The sequence below is a fragment of the Budorcas taxicolor genome, chromosome 20 (assembly GCF_023091745.1).
Source record: "Budorcas taxicolor isolate Tak-1 chromosome 20, Takin1.1, whole genome shotgun sequence".
Taxonomy (NCBI): domain Eukaryota; kingdom Metazoa; phylum Chordata; class Mammalia; order Artiodactyla; family Bovidae; genus Budorcas; species Budorcas taxicolor.
In genome coordinates, this window is record NC_068929.1 from 65,609,311 (window position 1) to 65,629,100 (window position 19,790).

Here is a 19,790-nt window from a genome sequence, read left to right on the forward strand (position 1 = left end):
TTAAATTCAAGTCTCCTGCACTGGCAGGCAGATTCTTTCCTGCTGAATCACTAGGGAAGCCCACAGCTCTTTTAAAAAAAATGAAACTGTCATTGAGTCAAAAGCACAATGAAATTAATTTCGATTAAGATCTTTTTTGGTTACAAAAAAGTTTTTCATCTTTGAAGCCTGTCTTTGCTTACAGAATTTATTTTTCTTACAGCATTTCCTAAAATATTCCAGTTAAGTAAAGCAGGAGAAAAACTAAAAAACAATCCAAAGTAGGTTGGGAATCTTCTAAGTCCAATCTAATCACAAGGCAGGGGTCTTCCCGGTGTTGCTAGTGGTAAAGAATCTGCTTGCCAGCGCAGGAGACGTAAGAGATGTGGGTTCGCTCCCTGGGTTGGGAAGATCCCCTGGAGGAGGAAATGGCAACCCACTCCAGTATTCTTGCCTGGAGAATCCCATGGACACAGGAGCCTGGAGGGCTACAGTCCATGGGGTCACGAAGAGTTGGACACAACTGAGCGACTTCACACACGCACACACAAGGTACCGAGATGGGAGGGCGTGCCATCTCCCCGGGAGCTCGTAGGGTCCAGCGAGATCAGCTGAAGCCAGTGCCAAGAACAAAACCAAAATAAATGAAGATGATGAAATCAAGTAACAGCGACCACAGCGTCTCCCACTGAGTGAGATGTTAAGACGCTCTCTCTGTGCCTGACCCTGGGTGCGGGCTTCATGAACATTTCTCACTTAATTGTCAGAATAACTCAAGGAAGCTGTGCTCTAGGCCCTGACTCTCTTTTAGAATGAGGAGGAAAAGATCTTCGATCTTCACTGCAACAGACGGGATCTTTCTAGTTGTGGTATGTGAACTCTTAGATGTGGCCTGTCGGATCAAGCTCCGTGACCCGGGATCGAACCCTGGCCCCCTGCCTTGGGAGTGTGGAGTCTTAGCCAGGGGACCAGCAAGGAAGTCCCAACATGTATTTTTTAAGGCGCACACTCAGCACTGCCTGGGGCCGAGACCACAGGAGACAGGTGGGGACGTACCTGCTAGCATCAGGGCTCGGATGCACTCTGTCCGGCCCTGCATGGCGGCTTTCATCAGGGCCGTGAATCCAAACGCGTTCCTCCTTTCAAGGTCAAGACCAGGGAAATAGTTCAACAAGTAGTTGGTGATGGTGACGTGCCCTGCGAAAAGAAACACACACATGGATGGACCACCCTCCACAAAGAGCGGGCATCCCAGAGGGGCTTCCTACACATAGAGTGAAACAGCGCAGTGTCCGCCTGCAGGGCTGGACCATCTTTGGGAGGGTGGGCAGTGTGTGTGTTTGCCTCCCAAGCCACAGGAAAAAATTCTCAGGAGTCCAGGATACGAGGCGACAGAGGACCCTGCCTGGGCCACAGCGCTGCTGCCTCTGGTTCACTTGAGTTCCCTTCTGCCGACCTGCTTGAAGGCCAGCTGTCCAGGCAACTCGTTAAGGAAGGGACGTGGGGAGCAGGGAGGCTGCGGGGGTGGTAAGGGCACACCTGAGCTGGTCGCACGCGGATGCTGTCAGCTCCCAGCAGGAGAGGGCAATGCAAAACAGAAAAGGAAGCTCGGAGCCATTTCCCAGAATTCCAGAGCCTCAGGGAGGGAGAGAGTCTGCATCTCATCACCGTAGCAACAGGATGTGTTAGTGCACACTGCCACCCTGGCATGGCTCAGAAGGTCCTCTCTCTCTCTCTCTCTCTCTCTCTCTCTCTCTCTCTCTCTCTCACACACACACACACACACACACACACACACACAGAGAACACAGGGAGTACTGCTACCCAGACCCTTATCCATTAACCCAAGCAGGTAAGAATATTCATATCAGAATATAAATTTCTCCCCTTCATCGCCCTTCCAAAAAAAAGGGCCGGATTTTCTGCTCATTCCCAGAGGATTCTCAAAAAGCCTGCACACTCTTAGGTAGCAGTGAATAAGGAGAACATCATGTGAGAAGCTGTGTTCCCAGGATGCTCCTGGTTCACCCGGAGAAAGATCCTCAGTCAACACACAAAGAGGCTCTGGGGTCAAAGTCCCGTGCGATCCGAAGCCTGCTGTCTGACACTGGGCTGGGTAACTCTGTTGTGAGGCTATCCTGCACACTGTGGGATGGTCAGCAACCTCCCTGAACTCTGCCCACTAGACATCGTAGCTACCACACCTTCGTCCCTCCCAGGCATGACAACCGCAAGTGTCTCTGGACCTCACCAAGTATCGCCGGGGAGTGAAATCAGCCCTGTTGAGAACCACTGTCCCAGAGGCTCAGATGTCACCTTTTCAGGACCAAGGTGGACGACGGCCTCCCCTCCTGCTCTCCTTAGCCCTGACCCCGGCACCCCCAGCCCCTCTTGCTTGCCATCTGCATCCTGACCCTAATGATGGCTAACACACCTGGGGAGTGCGGGCAGTCTGCACAAGGGCCTGGGTGCCAGTCTCCATCCTTTTGAGGGGGAGCTGCTCTGGGTCTTCGTTCCTGCGTGAGGGCTTTATCTAGTTGCCGTGAGCGGGGACTACTCTCTAGCTGCAGTGTTGGGCTTCTCACTTCAGTGGCTTCCAGGATCCAGGGCTCAGAGGTTGCAGGGCATGGGCTGAGTTGCCCCTCGGCATGTGGGATCTTCCCGGAGCAGAGATGGAACCCACGGCCCCTGCACTGGCAGGCAGATTCCCACCACCGGACCACCGGGGAAGTCCCCAGTCTCCATCCCTCTACCCTGAGGATTCAGCTCTGAAATCCCCCTCATCCCCACCCATTGCAGGTCCCTCGAAACACCTCTCACTGTCAGGGCTGCAGGTGTAGGGCCAGGTGGACACTGAGCTGTACTTTCTGCTGTTAACTGGGCACCACTGGCTCCCCTCAGGGAGGCTTCTGCACCTCGAAGAGGCCAGGAAACCTGAGGCTCCTTCCCTGACTGGTACCAGGAAGGGCACCGCGTGAGACTGGGGATATGGCAGAGGAGGTAGGACCTCCCTGGGAGACTGCAGGCACGAGCCAAAAGGTGCTTCCTGAGACTCACACACACAGGCACACACACACCCTGCACACACACACACACACACGCCCTGCACGTGCACACACACACACACACACACACACACACACACACACACACACACCCTGCAGGCCGGGAGGCCGAGCAAACAGAGGCCCCCAGCACAGCGGCAGGCAGAAGTCCCCTCTCCTGCCGCAGTGGCATTGCCTGGGCTCCACCCCGGCCCTGCCAATACATGCAGGCCCCTCAGTAACTAACTCCTCCCATGTGGGAGCCCTGTCCTCCCTGTTGTCGCACCCCGATCGAGACAGATGTACAGGTGGGACTGGGTTTCCTTCCTCAAACAGCACCAGACGCTGCAGGCTGCTGGCCGAGCGATAGTACCTTCTTCTCATCAGCCTCCGGGTTAAAAACAAACAAGCAGCAAAAACCAGGGTATAACTCTAACAGAAGCAGTGTGGTCTGCCCCGGGGCAGACCTCAGCCCACCTCCTGACCTCCTCGCCAACACGAAAAGGTGAAGAAACATCGCTGACTTTCTGGGATGAGCGCTGACTAACATGGTCCTGTCACGGGGTTAACAAGCCAGAAACAAATGGGTGGGACCTTTCCGCTCTGTGACTCACAGGTTCCAACCAGAGGCTGACACTTTTTGACTCTCTCCTGTTTACAGAACCCATGCCGCCCCACCCCCCGCCCCGCCAACCCAGGAAGGATGCTAGCTGTCAGATCCCCAAAGCAGCTTAACTGGGGGAAACTGTCAGGGCGGGGGCAGGGGGAAGGGCGGCTTTTGATCTCAGTTGCATTTGTCGTCCAGCTCAGCGCTTTGCAGCACCTGTCAGTTAGATTTAGCCAGGGTCGTAGTGAAACAAATTGCAATTTGTTTAGAGCCATTTTTTCTAAAAAACATGAAGGAGTGTGTCGGACGCATTTTCAGCAGGATGTCCTTTGCACTGACATATGCTAAACGCTCTGAACAGGCAGGGAGAAGGAACATCTAGGATCCACAAAGGAAACGGTCCATTATATAGATCTGTCCTGTGCGTTATGTAGAGATCGGAAAAACCAACACGCAGCCCATGCGTTCTGACAACTTGGACTCAAGCTGTCACGACCCATGAAATCACCCCCAGGTCCCGCTGGCGTCCCCAGGATGACAGAACAATACCTCTTATCGCACAGACAACCTCACTCAGTTGAAACAGAGGATGGACCCAATGCTGCTAAGAATGAATAGATGTTAACCTTCTTTACTCAGTCAGTTCAGTTGCTCAGTCGTGTCTGACTCTTTGCGACCCCGTGAATCGCAGCACGCCAGGCCTCCCTGTCCATCACCAACTCCCGGAGTTTACTCAAATTCACGTCCATCGAGTCCGTGATGCCATCCAGCCATCTCATCCCCGGTCGTCCCCTTCTCCTCCTGCCCCCAGAGTCTATTCCAATGAGTCAACTCTTCGCATGAGGTGGCCAGATTACTGGAGTTTCAGCTTTAGCATCATTTCTTCCAAAGAACACCCAGGATTGATCTCCTTTAGAATGGAATGCTTGGATCTCCTTGCAGTCCAAGGGACTCTCAGGAGTCTTCTCCAACACCACAGTTCAAAAGCGTCAATTCTTTGGCACTCAGCTTTCTTCACAGTCCAACTCTCACATCCATATGTGACCACTGGAAAAATCATAGCCTTGACTAGACGGACCTTTGTTGGCAAAGTAATGTCTCTGCTTTTCAATATGCTATCTAAGTTGGTCACAACTTTTCTTCCAAGGAGTAAGCATCTTTTAATTTCATGGCTGCAGTCACCATCTGCAGTGATTTTGGAGCCCAAAAAAATAAAGTCTGACACTGTTTCCACTGTTTCCCCATCTATTTCCCATGAAATGATGGGACCAGATGCCATGATCTTCGTTTTCTGAATGTTGAGCTTTAAGCCAACTTTTTCACTCTCCTCTTTCACTTTCATCAAGAGGCTTTTTAGTTCCTCTTCACTTTCTGCCGTAAGGGTGGTGTCATCTGCATATCTGAGGTTATTGATATTTCTCCTGGCAATCTTCATTCCAGCTTGTGCTTCTTCCAGTCCAGCGTTTCTCATGATGTACTCTGCATAGACGTTAAATAAGCAGGGTGACAACATACAGCCTTGACGTACTCCTTTTCCTATTTGGAACCAGTCTGTTGTTCCATGTCCAGTTCTAACTGTTGCTTCCTGACCTGCATACAGGTTTCTCAAGAGGCAGGTCAGGTGGTCTGGTATTCCCATCTCTTTCAGAATTTTCCACAGTTTCTTGTGATCCACACAGTCACAGGCTTTGGCATAGTCAAGAAAGCAGAAATAGATGTTTTTTCTGGAACTCTCTTGCTTTAAGACGATGATTAACCGAAAGGAGCTTTCTCCTTGAGTAAGAGATAGACAAATGAAAGGTAGGTAGATAGATGATAGGTAAGTAGATAGAGGGACAGATGATACATAGGTAAGCAATAGATAGATGGTAGATGGACAGACAGGGAAGACAGACAGACTGATAGGTAGGTACATAGATTGGTGAAAAGATCATGGGCAGGTAGGTAGATGGACGGATGACAGATAGATAGTGAATAGATATGCAGGCAGATGATAGGCAGATAGGTAGGTAGATGGACAGATGGTAGATAACTAAATAGAACCCGGCAAGGAGGGCCAACCAGTCTCTCTCTGCTGAGTCGCTTCAGTCGTGTCCAACTCTGTGCGACCTCAGAGGGCAGCCCACCAGGCTCCCCCATCCCTGGGATTCTCCAGGCAAGAACACTGGAGTGGGTTGCCATTTCCTTCTCCAATGCAGCAAAGTGAAAAGTGAAAGTGAAGTCGCTCAGTGGTGTCTGACTCTGTGCGACCCCATAGACGGCAGCCCACCAGGCTCCCCCGTCCCTGGGATTCTCCAGGCAAGAACACTGGAGTGGGTTGCCATTTCCTTCTCCAATGCAGGAAAGTGAAAAGTGAAAGGGAAGTCGCTTAGTCGTGCCCAACCCTCAGCGACCCCATGGACTATCCTAAAAGAAATCAGTCCCGAATATTCATTGGAAGGACTGATGCTGAAGCTGAAACTCCAATACTTTGGCCACCTAATGTGAAGAACCGACTCCTTGGGAAAGACTCTGATGCTGGGAAAGATTGAAGGCAGGAGGTGAAGGGGACGACAGAGGATGAGATGGTTGGATGGCATCACCGACTCGATGGACATGAGTTTGAGCAAGCTCTGGGAGTTGGCGATGGACAAGGAGGCCTGGTGTGCTGCAGTTCATGGGGTCACAAAGAGTCAGACACAACTGAGCGACTGAACTGAACTTCCTTAAAAAACAGAATGTGTCTCTCATTAAAATCTAGTTTGAGCCTAGTCACCATGGACCATATGGAATAGGATTTGGTCCCTGAAGTTGTCAGAGTGGACTTTGACCACATGCAGCTCAAGAACACCCCCTCCCATGGAGCCCATGAGCCTTACCCTGCCTAAAAGCAGGGCATAAGTGGCCCAGGGAATAAGCTAATTCTCGCTGACACAGCTTCAGTGGGGTGACTGAGTGGCTATGTGGACGGAGAGCTGAGCACTGAAGAGAGCCGGCTCTGGGAACACCCAAGTCCAGGCTCTGAGCCTGCCGCTTAAAAGCCGGGTGACCTTGGGGAGGTCAGCCAACGTCACTGAATCTGTTTCTACAACAGGAAAAACAGAGACAATATCACCCTCACAATGGTGAAAAAGACAGGAGACAAGGTATGTATAAAAAGTGCCTAACAGACAAATCTCTGGGCAGAAAAACTCCAAATAACTTATGCATGTGCTCAAGTCCCAAGGAGGTGACACAGTAGCGCCCACTCCCTCACTCGGGGGCTGTAGGTCCAGTCAGAGTCCAGGGTCCAGACTGCAGTCCCAAGAGTAGACTATGAAGACGGCGGCTGGGGCGGTAACCTTCCACGAGAGAGGTCTGGCCAGCACGGCCTCAGCCTGGTCATCGGGGTCAACAGTCATGTCCAGAGTGTGCGTGGACAAAGATTCTCTGCTGATCAAACTTCAGTCGGGCTCCTGAACCCTCTCCCAGGTGCATCTGTGCCCTTCCTTGCAAAATCTCACTTTAGCAAGAACCCAGCTAGTCAGTCAACTGAACTCTGGGTTGACTCACCCCTGCCCCACTCTAGTATCTGATCTGTTCTTCATCATCCACCACCCCTCAAGGGCTGTCCAATCACCCCGGCCCGTCTTCATCAAGAATCTTGCTAGGTTGGTTTGGCCAGAATCCCTCTGATATTCCATCTTGGTAATTTTGTATCCACAGACCCCTCCCCTGCCATTCTGCTGTGTGGCTATCAATTCCCACTTGCCCATTGCAATGGTCCTCACACCTGTCTGATTATTCTGAACAAAGTCAGCCTGACCATCTATAACTGGTGTCACTGAACACTTTAAAAAAAAAAAAAAAAACCCTTTGTGGGACATCATAAGAATAGTACTGTCCTTTGTGGTGCTCCTTTGAAAAACCCACAGCTCCACTCTCATCATGAAAAACCAATACATACACACAAATTGAGGGACCCGCTATAGACTACTGCCACCCCAGTGTCCTTGCCTCGGAAATCCCATGGACAGAGGAGCCTGGCGGGCTACAGTCTGCAGGGTCGCAAAGAGTCAGGCATGACTGAAGTCACTTAGCACACACAGTGCGGACTGCTGGACAAGCACTCCCCAGACTGTCAAGGTCATGAAATCTGAGAAACTGTGGAAACCAAGAGGAACCCGAGGGGACGACAACGAAACGTCATGTGGGATCCTAGCCGGGATCTTGGAACAGAAAAAGGACATTGGCGGAAAAACAAGGAAGTCTGAATTTTAACAGATGGACCTGAGTTAATAATAAAAATGCATCGATATGGGTTTATTTTGTTCAATAATAAAATTTGTGTCATAATAGTGTAAGATTCTACCACAGGGGTAACCAGGTGTGGGGTGTACTGAATTCTCTGCACAATCTTTGCAGTTTTTCTATAAGTCTGAATGATTCTAAAATCAAAAGTTTGTCTTATGAAAGGGGAATCTAGGCAAGGGCCACTCAATAGACTGTAAGGTAGGGATAGTGATTCTCATCTGGCTGCTAGGTGCTATCCACGCCATACACAAGCCTCACCAGTGAAGTGGGGGGCGGCTCATGGGTGGGCGTGCAATGGACAGAGAAGATGGTGACTGGACCCCAGCAGTACAGGAGGGTGGAGAGGAGATGTTGACTCAGAAGGAAGTGAATGGACACGTCTTGGTGATTGTTGGGCTGAGCCCAACAACAGAAAAGCCACAGGTAACTCCTGGGATCACCCCAGCCCCGGGGTTCTGACTCTGCTTTGGATATTGCTGTTGTTGTTTAGTTGGCCAATGGCGTTTTCTCTGAGAGTACACGGGGGACTTTTCCAGTTAGGTGGCCAAGCCTGACTTCCTATCCGTCTATCTATGTTGCAGAAGAAAAGCAAAGATCCCTTTGGATCATTGCCATGGTTTTAAAGAGAAAAGGTTAATAATATCTATACATTCTTAGAGGTATCGTGCCCACCCTTGATTTCCATTGAGTGACGAACCCCCAAGCCCCAAGTGGGGAATTTTAAACTTTCCCAGTCTCTTTTATTTTTTTCTTAATTATTTATTTTTTGGCTTTGCTGGGCCTGTTGCCACCTGGGCTTTTCCCTAGTTGCGGTGAGCTGGGGCTGCTCACTAGTTGCAGTGCGTGGCTGCTCTCTGAGGCGGCTTTTCCTGTTGCGGAGTGCAGGCTCTGGGCTCAAGGGCTTCAGGAGTTGTGGCAGGGGCTATGATTCCCTGGCTCCAGAGCACAGGCTCAGTAGTTTCTGGTGCACAGGTTTGGTTGCTCCACCGCATGCAGGATCTTCCCCGACCAGGGATCAAACCCATGTCTCCTGAATTGGCAGGTGGCTTCTTTACCCTGAGCCATCAGGAAAGCCCTAAACTTTGCCACTCTTAAGTCACCTGCCTTACAGGAAACCCCTCTGCACCTCCTACTTCACAGAGGAAATTGAAACCACAGAAGGGAACTCCCTCTACTTTTCCCCCATCACCCCCCAAACTTCCCCACATCCCTCGTAGAAAAGAGGGGAGGATTCTTCCCCTATTGAAATGCCAATCTCTCCTCCCCATCCAGTGCTCTAAAGACATTCCCCATCCACTGCTGGAGAATATATTCATGCTATAAACGACTTCCTCTTTCTCTTCAACCTCTCCCACCTTGCAACTTCATTCCCACCAGACTGCATTATGGCTTAAATTTTTCGCCTTTTGCCATGTGGCTTCAACATTCTTCAGTTAAGAACACTGGGACTTCCCTGGTGGTCCACTGGTTAAGAATCCGCCTGCCAGTGCAGAGGACACGGGTTCCATCCTTGGTCCGGGAAGATCCCACACGCCGCGGGGCAACTATGCCTGTGCGTTACGACTACTGAGGCTCTCACACCCTAGAGCCCACGCTTCACAACAAGAGAAGCCACCACAATGAGAAGCCCTCACACCACCAGTAGACAAAGCCTGAGCGTAGAAGTTAACACCCACTGCAGTCAAAGAAAACAGCGCTGGCCCATTGGACATCTGTGGAAGCTCGAAACACACACGCTGGCGGGACTGTCTACCTAAGGAGAACATGCCCAAGATGACGTGATGGTTCCAGGAAGAGGATGAGAAATGCACGGAGCAGAGCGGCCCAGGCAGACGGGTGCGGCTCACTCACAGACACGTGAGCAAAGGCAGTCTAGATCAGCCGGCTCCCAGCCCATCCACAGATGCATCAACTATAAACATACGTTAAACCAGGGCTGGAGATTGTCATGTAGCAATAAGCTGGTACACGTGCTCAAGGATCTCCCAGCTTAAAATACACGTGGCCGTCTTAGTCCATTCGAGCCGCTGTAACAAACTGCCATTGACTGAGTGGCTTAAACAAGAAATAGTTATTTTTTTCACAGTGCTGGAGGCTGGGAAGCTCAAGGTCAAAGTGCCAGCAGATTCTCTCTGGTAAGAACCCACTTCAGAGCCCACTTCCTGGTTCACAGATAGTTGTCTTGTTGTGTTCTCACACGGCAGAAGGGGTCAGGAAGCTCTCTGGGGTCTCTTTTACGGAGCACTAATTCTGTTCATGAGGGATCCCCTCCTCATGACCTAATTATCTCCCTAAAGCCCCATCTCCTATTACCATCCCTTGGAGATTAGGATTCAACATATGACTTTGGAGGGGGGACATAAACATCCAGTCCATTGCAATGATCAACAAGAATCCCTGTGGCCCTGTCTTTGCATTCCAGTCACCTGCCAATCATCTGACATCTTTTCAGTCTGAATTCCAGTCACTTGCTCTCGTTATTGCTACTTACAGCCCCACCAGTTCTCCTGAAACCGTCTTCCTTCATTCCCCGATGACTGTCTTGTACCAAAAATCCGACAGTTATGAGTCAGTTCCCACCTTACTAGACATTTCTGTAGCATTAACCACTTGTCTGCTCCATCCAACACTTTCTGCAAATGTCCTGATAGCTCACCCTTCTGATTTTCTTCCCAGCTCTCTGGCCACCCCTCAATTTTCTTTGTGAATTCTTCTGTTCTCTGCTTTCTGAAATGCCACTGTTCCTCAGATGCATGACTAAGCCTTCTTCTCATCCCGTACACCCTCTCTCGGTGATCCTATCCATCCTCACGGATCAAGTCACCAACCTAAAACTTCCAGATCACGTATCTCTAGCTAATCTCTTTTCCTGAGTTTCTTACCTAAGCATTTGTCTACTGGATATTTCATCTTGGGCATTCCACCAACAAATCAAACTCAACATATAAAACTCAAAACATGTTTCTTCCACACCTGCTCCTCCCATCCACATTCTTCGTCAATGAAATCACCAATCACCCACCAAAGTGCGCAAGCCAGAAGTCTGGGCTTTCTCTTCAGCCCTCCCCTCTCCCATCAACATCCAAGTATGCAGGGATTCTGCCAAAGCCACCTCTTAAACATCTTACAAGCCTCTCCATGCTTCCCCATCCCCACATCTAACCTGGGTGAGAGCCACCACCATATCCTTCCTGGGGTCCCTTCCTCTCCTAACCGAACTTGTTGCATTTATGCTTCTTTTTCTACACTATCAGCAAGAAACTCTTCTGATCAACACAACTACTACTTAAACCCTCTCATGCTTTCTACTCTTTAGATAAATTCTCGACTCTTTAACCAGCTAGCGTCTTTCTATCTAGCCCTGCTCTCTGGAGGGTAGCAGAATATGCCACCCGAAACACCCAGCTGTGGCATAAGAATTACTTTGAGCCAAAGACAACGGAGAAAAAGCAGATGCAGGAAAAGCTTCCTGTCCTCCCCCATGTGCCCAAAAGCGGGACATACATTTTCTTATTTTATTCTTTTATCTTCCCAGGTTTTATTGAGATATAATTAACATCTAGCATTGTTTTGAATTAAGGAGTACAGCATAATGATTTGACTTCCATATATTGTGAAATATTACCACAGTTCAGTTCAGTTCAGTCGCTCAGTCGTGTCTGACTCTTTGTGACCCCGTGAATCGCAGCACGCCAGGCCTCCCTGTCCATCACCAACTCCCGGAGTTCACTCAGACTCACGTCCATCGAGTCCATGATGCCATCCAGCCATCTCATCCTCGGTTGTCCCCTTCTCCTCCTGCTCCCAATCCCTCCCAGCATCAGAGTCTTTTCCAATGAGTCAACTCTTCACATGAGGTGGCCAAAGTACTGGAGCTTCAGCCTTAGCATCATTCCTTCCAAAGAAATCCCAGGGTTGATCTCCTTCAGAATGGACTAGTTGGATCTCCTTGCAGTCCAAGGGACTCTCAAGAGTCTTCTCCAACACCACAGTTCAAAAGCATCAATTCTTCGGCACTCAGCCTTCTTCACAGTCCAACTCTCACATCCATACATGACCACAGGAAAAACCATAGCCGTGACTAGACGGACCTTAGTCAGCAAAGTAATGTCTCTGCTTTTGAATATGCTATCTAGGTTGGTCATAACTTTTCTTCCAAGGAGTAAGCGTCTTTTAATTTCATGGCTGCAGTCACCATCTGCAGTGATTTTGGTGCTCCCAAAATCTTTTCCAATGAGTCTTTTCCAATGAGTCAACTCTTCGCATGAGGTGGCCAAAGTACTGGAGTTTCAGCTTTAGCATCATTACCACAGTAAGTGTAGTTAACATCCATCATGTCATTCACATACCCAAAAAGGAGTATGGTTTTTTTTCCAATGAGTCAACTCTTCGCATGAGGTGGCCAAAGTACTGGAGTTTCAGCTTTAGCATCATTACCACAGTAAGTGTAGTTAACATCCATCATGTCATTCACATACCCAAAAAGGAGTATGGTTTTTCTTCTTTGTAACAGACATTCAAAAACTCCTTTCCTTGGTCCTGTCACTTCTCCATAAATATATGGAGATGGCATACATTTCCATCTTCTGTCTTTACGGAAGATGACATATAAGCCAGAGTTCTGAGCCACCTGCTTGAGTTACTCATCTTTACCTGGGTGTCCCCCACTTAGGCATGAGGTCCATGTGTTTATAGATGTCTGGTTCTCTCTTGTTAGTCTTTTATTACAGGGGTCTCACTTGGGAATCCAGTAGGGAAGAGAGAAGGTTATTTTTCCTTCCCTATATCCCTCTTCATCCTCAGCTCTTGCACCCATGGACTCTGTAATCACACATCTCTCTCTCTCTTTTTTAAATGGTAATTTATTTATATATTTGGCTGTGCTGGGTCTTCACTGCTGCTCGGGCTCCTCTCCAGTTGCAGCAGGCAGGAGCTGCCCTCTAGCCACAGTGCCCGAGTCTCTCGTTCCGATGGCTCCTCTCGCTGCGGCTCCTGGGCTCTAGAGCACAGCCTCAGTAGCTGCGGTGCTCGGACTTAGTCGCCCTGCAGCATGTGGGATCTTCCCCGACCTGGGATCTAACCCGAGTTCCCTGCACTGGCAGGCAGATTCTTTACCACTGAGCCGTCAGGGAAGACCACAGCTCTCTTTTCATGCACCCGTGCGCCACGCCTTCTCTAATCCACTGGTCTTTGCAGTCCCCCTGCCAGATATGTTCTTCCTTTGCTTTTTACCCAGCTACCTGATGGGCCACCCCTTCCAGTGGAAGCTCTGCCCTCGTCCCCCAAGGTCGAATCAGGCACCTAAACCATGACGCCTCACAGTTCGCATTTCCACGTGGCCATGGATTCCCACAGCCAGCATAACCCTCATGACCCTGATCGCAAGCCCAAAACTTCCAATGGACAGCACGCTTGGCAAGTATTTAGTAAGTAAAAAAGCTGAAGGATTCCTACTTCTCCCTTGAAAGATGGTCACGTATCAAAAAAGTTGCTAATTTTCAAGTCCATGGTGGCTGTGTCGGTAAAGAATCTGCCTGTAGTGTAGGAGACCTGGGTTCGATCCCTGGGCTGGGAAGATCCCCTGAAGGAGGTCATGGCAACCCACTCTAGTAGTCTTGCCTGGAGAATCCCCATGAACAGAGGAGCCTGGCGGGCTGCAGTCCACAGGGTCTCAAAGAATCGGACATGACTGAGCAACTAAGCACAAGTCATAAAAACACATCATCGAGATCACATGGCCTTCACAATTAATAGTTTTTGATTCATTCAACATGTAACTGGTACCAATTACGAGCTAAAAGTCTTGTTTATGCTTTCATTCAAGGAAAGGAAACAGACAATAAACCCGTGCTGCTCTAAAAATGGGAAAGCATTACTGAATTAGGGTTGTCTAATGGCAATCCCTTGGACTTCAAGGAGATCCAACCAGTCCATCCTAAAGGAGATCAGTCCTGGGTGTTCATTGGAAGGACTGATGCTAAAGCTGAAACTCCAATACTTTGGCCACCTCATGCGAGGAGCTGACTCATTGGAAAAGACCCTGATGCTGGGAGGGATTGGGGGCAGGAGGAGAAGGGGACGACAGAGGATGAGATGGCTAGATGGCATCACTGACTCGACGGATGTGAATTTGAGTAAATTCTGTGAGTTGGTGATGGACAGAGAGGCCTGAAGTGCTGCAATTCATGGGGTCGCAAAGAGTCAGACACGACTGAGCGACTGAACTGAATGGAAATCCACTCCAGTATTCTTGTCTGAAAATACCCACGGACAGAGGAGCCTAGTGGGCTACAGTCCAAAAGGTCACAAAGAGTTGGACATGACCCAGCACACACACACACAAAGACTTGACTGCTCTGACAGCAGGTACTCAGAATGGAATTTCCCAAATGAGGCCAGTAGAGGGAACTGTTGATTGGAAATATCAGGTTCCAGCAGCACCAACAAAGAGGACAGGTTCTTTGTTCCCATCCAGAAGAGGGGGTGGGGGGGGTGGGGGCTGCAGGTGGGAGCAGCAGTAGGGAGCACACACAGGCCATCCTCTCTAACTGGGGAGCACACACAGGCCATCCTCTCTAGCTGGGAGCAGGACCATCCTCTCTAACTGGAGAGCACACACAGGCCATCCTCTCTAGCTGGGGAGCACACACAGGCCATCCTCTCTAACTGGGGAGCACACACAGGCCATCCTCTAACTGGGGAGCACATACAGGCCATCCTCTCTAACTGGGGAGCACACACAGGCCATCCTCTCTAGCTGGGGAGCACACACAGGCCATCCTCTCTAACTGGGGAGCACACACAGGCCATCCTCTCTAGCTGGGGAGCACACACAGGCCATCCTCTCTAGCTGGGGAGCAAGACCATCCTCTCTAACTGGAGAGCACACACAGGCCATCCTCTCTAGCTGAGGAGCACACACAGGCCATCCTCTCTAGCTGGAGAGCACACACAGGCCATCCTCTCTAGCTGGGGAGCACGCACAGGCCATCCTCTAACTGGGGAGCACACACAGGCCATCCCCTGTAGCTGGGGAGCACACACAGGCCATCCTCTAACTGGGGAGCACACACAGGCCATCCCCTCTAGCTGGGGAGCACACATAGGCCATCCTCTCTAGCTGGGGAGCGCACACAGGCCATCCTCTCTAGCTGGGGAGCGCACACAGGCCATCCTCTCTAGCTGGGGAGCAGGGCCAGCAGCTTCAAAGGAGGTGGCATTGCTGTGCTCAGTCAGAAAGGCTCAGAAAACTGGAGTTTATGGGAAAAGGCAAGGCAGTGCTAGGAAACCTGAGAGACGTGCCAAGCCCTAATTTATTTCAAACAGAAACTGAGTAAAAGCAAAACACTTCAAAAATCCATAAAAATCACAATGAAGTCAGACTCAAATCATGATCGGGTGTAGTGATAATAAAATAAGATAAATACCATGAAGAGGCATTTATCCCCGGCTTAGGCCAAGTCACACATTCTCCTCGAAAGTGGGACCCTCCCCAAATCCAGTTCACGAGTCAGAACACACACGGGCAGCCTGAGCCCCCCGGCCCCTGCCTGAAGCCTCCTGTCTCTAGTGGCAAGTGACATGAAGAACGTCATGAAGGGCTTCTTTGGTGTTAGCTGCTCAGTTGTGTCTGACTCTTTGCAACGCCATGAACGATAGCCTGCAGGCTCCTCTGTCCATGGGATTTTCCAGGCAAGAATACTGGAGTGGGTTGCCATTGACTCAGTGGTAAAGAATCCACCTGTCAATGCAGGATACGTAGGCTTGATCCCTGGACCAAGAAGATCCCACATGCCGTAGAGCAACTGAGCCCACGTACCACAACTATTTAGATCACACTCTAAAGCCTGGGAATCACAACTACTGAAGCCCAGGAGCCCTAGAGCCTGTGCTCCACAAGAGACGTGACTGCAATGAGAAGCCTGCTTACCACAACTAGAAAGTAGTCCCCACTCTCTGCAACTAGAGAAAAGTCAGTGCATTGCAATGAAGACCCAGCACAGGCACAAATAACAAATAAATTAGTTAAAAAATAATGCCAGACTGGCTCTCAGTGAATTTTCAGAAGAACTTTAAAGATATGTCCAAGCAATAACAGGCTTCAAGGATGCACCAGAGGCTACATGTGCTGAACCAACTTGATATTATCACCAGCTTAGAAGACCCCTGTGGTTTTCTGATTTCATCTTACTTCTGCCATTCTGTTAAAGGGGAACAAGAAAGAGGAAAAGGAAACTCCTAAAGCCATCCAATATTTTGGCCACCTGATGCAAAGAGCTGACTCAGTGGGAAAGACTCTGATGCTTTAGAAAGATTGAAGGCCTGAGGAGAAGGGGATGACATTGGATGAGATGGCTGCATGACACTATCGACTTAATGGACATGAGTTTGAGCAAACTTCCAGAGAGAGTGGAGAACAGGGAAGCCTGGCATGCTGCAGTCCATGGGGTTGCAAAGAGCTGGACGAGATCAAGTGACTTAACAATAAACAAAGCCAACCCCCGGGATGTAGTTCATTCCTTCCATTATCTCACTTTATACTTTTGTTAGGGCAAGTCTGGTAGAGATTAAAATTGCTGGCTAAGTGATATTTAGGGATTCTTGGAGGCTTTATTTTCATACATTCTCGCCATAGGAAAAGCCTAATTCAGGTTCAGTTGTATCTTTCTTTTACATTTTATTTTTTATGTGAACCATTTTTTTAAAAGCCTTTATTGAATTTGTTATAATATTGCTTCTGTTTTGGTTTTTTGACCAGGGCCACAACGCATATAGGATCTAAGCTTCCCGACCAAGGATCGAACCCCCACCCTTTGCATTGGAAGGCAAAATCTTAACCAGTAGACCACCAGGGAAGTCCCTCAGCTGTATCCTGATTCTGCAGAGGACCTGAGAAAGTTAGGCTTTGAAGAGAACACCGGACAGGCAGATCAGGCATTTGCATCCTAATTTACACTCCAAGGCAGGACTCTTGACTCTCAGCCGAGATACACAGCTGTGATACCAAATAATACAAATGTGTGGTCACTTCCCAGTCTTCCTTAACCACACAGATTCAGTGAGGACCAACGCTGACCAGACCAAGTCAACTGGGGTCACTGCACCGCCCTGGCCAGTGACTTGTTTGGGCAGGGCCGGGTGTGTGAGGCAAGCCTGACAGCCGTAACCAAAGCTGTGCTGGAGGCTTCTGGAAATGCTCTCCCGTCTCAGGGAACAGAACACGGACCGGGACTTGCTCCTTCCCGAAGCTTCCTATGCTGTAACATGAAGCCACACTGCTTGGAGCTGCCAGGCCACCTTGGGACCAGAGGGAAAAGGTCAAGATTATTTCTGGGAAGCCGGGCCCAGGTCCTGACAACACAATGCCACAAAATGAAGCAACCACCCTTCACCCCCAACTGTTGCCTTCAGACAGGTCATGTTGCAAGAGAAGGCCGTTTTCTCATTGTGGAAGCTTGTTTCATTGGACACTGAGGAGACTGCACCCAAAAGCCAAAGCAGATCCTGCTGCTGCTGCTGCTAAGTCACGTCAGTCGTGTCCGACTCTGTGCGATCCCACTCTATGGCAGCCCACCAGGCTCTGCCGTCCCTGGGATTCTCCAGGCAAGAACACTGGAGTGGGTCGCCATTTCCTTCTCCAATGCATGAAAGTGCAAAGTGAAAGGGAAGTTGCTCAGTCGTGTCCGACTCTTAGTGACCCCATGGACTGCAGCCCACCAGGCTCCTCTGTCCATGGGATTTCCCAGGCAAGAGTACTGGAGGGGGATGCCACTGCCTTCTCCAAGAGCAGATCCTAGGCGCCAGTAAAAATCACAGAAACGCAATTGCACCTGGTGCCTCAGATGGTAAAGACTCCACCTGCAATGCGGGAGACCTGGGTTCAATCCCTGGAATGGGAAAATCCCCTGGAGAAGGAAACGGCAACCCACTCCAGTATTCTTGCCTGGAGAATCCCAGGGACAGAGGATCCTGGCAGGCTATAGTTCACTAGGTTGCAAAGAGTTGGACACGACTAAGCGCTAACACACGCACAGGTGCAAACAGTAAGGGAAGTCCATTTGAGCTGACGCGTTCTCAGCCCTGGGGGACACGCTGGGAAACTGAAACCGGTACAGCTTTTCCTAAAAGCCCCTTGGCAGGGCCTTCCCTGGTGGTCCAGTGGTTAAGACTCCACACTTCCACTGCCGGGGGCGCCTGTTCAGTCCCTGGTCGGGGAACTAAGATCCCACAGGCCCTGTGGCACAGCCAACAACAGAAAGCCACTTGGCAGGGGCTCCGTAAATGGACAGGTTGAAAATGTGCCGGTCCTTTGATGAAGCGATTGAGTTCTGAGAATCTGTGTGTACATTTCTTCTCTTTCCTTCTCTGCCCTGCTCTGACCTCCACAAACCACACCTACTGGGTCCCTTAGCCCTGAAGTCTCAGGTGTGACTTGGCAGGGGCCCTGTGGAAGGTGCAAGAGGGGACGCGCCTCTGGTCCCCGCCTGCCTTTCAGCTCGCGGGGCTAAGATGACCGAGGCTCCAGCTCCTGGGGGCAGCCCTCCCCCTCGCTCCCCGCCCTGGTGACCCTTCCCTGACCTCGGGCCCCATCTCCACTCGCAGACCCCTTACCCATTCCTCGGTTTAGCCTCTGAGCACACCAGCTACCCTGCTGTACCACAAAGGATGTTGGCAGGCACGCGCCCCACCCCTCCAAACCGTCCCCCTCGCATCCCACCAGCCCCCACCCCGACATGAACGGCTGCACTCCAGCGTTGTCTGTAATTGGCTCATTCAGAAACCCTCAAGCATGAGGCTTTAAATTCAGGAGACAGGCTTACGTGGGCCCTTGCCCGCCCCTTGTAGACCCAGCACTTAACACAGTTGTTGGACTTGAAGTGACTGCCAGATAAATATTTGATTTGAAAGAAGATCTTGTATGGAAACATGAGCCAGAGTTGACTGACTTTCTCAGCTACTGGACGCCAGGGACACAGCCGTGAACACACCACCACTGAGGTGTGCACTGTAGGAACCAGGCAAATCTCGTGTGCTCTGGTCCACACAGAAAGATCTAGATCTGCTGAGTGAAAGCAATTAAAGTCAAGTCTCTACAGAACTGCCCCATCCAAGTAAATAGAAGGTGCTTGCACACGCTGTGTGTTTGAAAAGGAGAGACTGAGTTCTGGAAAACTAACCAGCTGGAACATGGCCAGTCAATGAGAGAACTGGGGAGAGAAGGGACATTTATTTTATTTTTTAAAACAGTTTTTAAAAATATTTATTTTATTTATTTGGATGGACCAGGTCTTAGTTGCAGCATGTGGGATCCAGTTCCCTGAGCGGGGATCGAACCCAGACCCCCTTGTACTGGGAGTGCAGAGTGTTAGCCACTGGACCACCAGGGAAGTCCAGGAAATTTCTAATGATTTTTTAAAATAATACTTCTGTAGTGATTTTTCAATGTAAGCATTTATTACTATATGTTTTTGGCAGTAAGAAACCATCAAATAAATAAAACTGCTATGGAATTGGATTAAAATGGGGGCATCATTTGATTCTATCCACTAAAATCCCAAACAGCCTCTTCGGTTAAAAGATCAGTACGTGAAAGTCATGAACAGAAGCTCAACTGCTGGTCTTTATCCTCGCTGTGATCTAGTGATGGCTGTGTCCCTGTGATAACATCTCACCCGGCTCCGTGGACCACTCCAGCCCCAGCTCAGAGACCCGCTGACAGGCACCTGGGCCACCATTCTGTATGGAAACCTGTAGCACTCCAGTTCTCAGAGTGAGGTCCCCAGACCTGAAGCACCAGCCTTGCCTGGGAACTCACTGAAACGTGCGCGTCTCACCCCAGGCCTCGCTGTTGCTATTTGCTAAGTCGTTTCCGACTCTTTCTGACCCCA

General features: G+C 50.0%; 1 protein-coding gene across 1 annotated transcript in view; it reads right to left on the reverse strand.

Moving 5' to 3' along the window:
• Window positions 1-19,790, reverse strand: part of ANKRD33B (ankyrin repeat domain 33B) — a 101,975-nt gene that overhangs the window by 15,978 nt on the left and 66,207 nt on the right. The window contains exon 3 of the mRNA XM_052659116.1: window positions 1,036-1,176. Coding sequence (XP_052515076.1) covers window positions 1,036-1,176 — 141 coding nt within the window. The remainder of the gene's footprint in view (window positions 1-1,035; window positions 1,177-19,790) is intronic.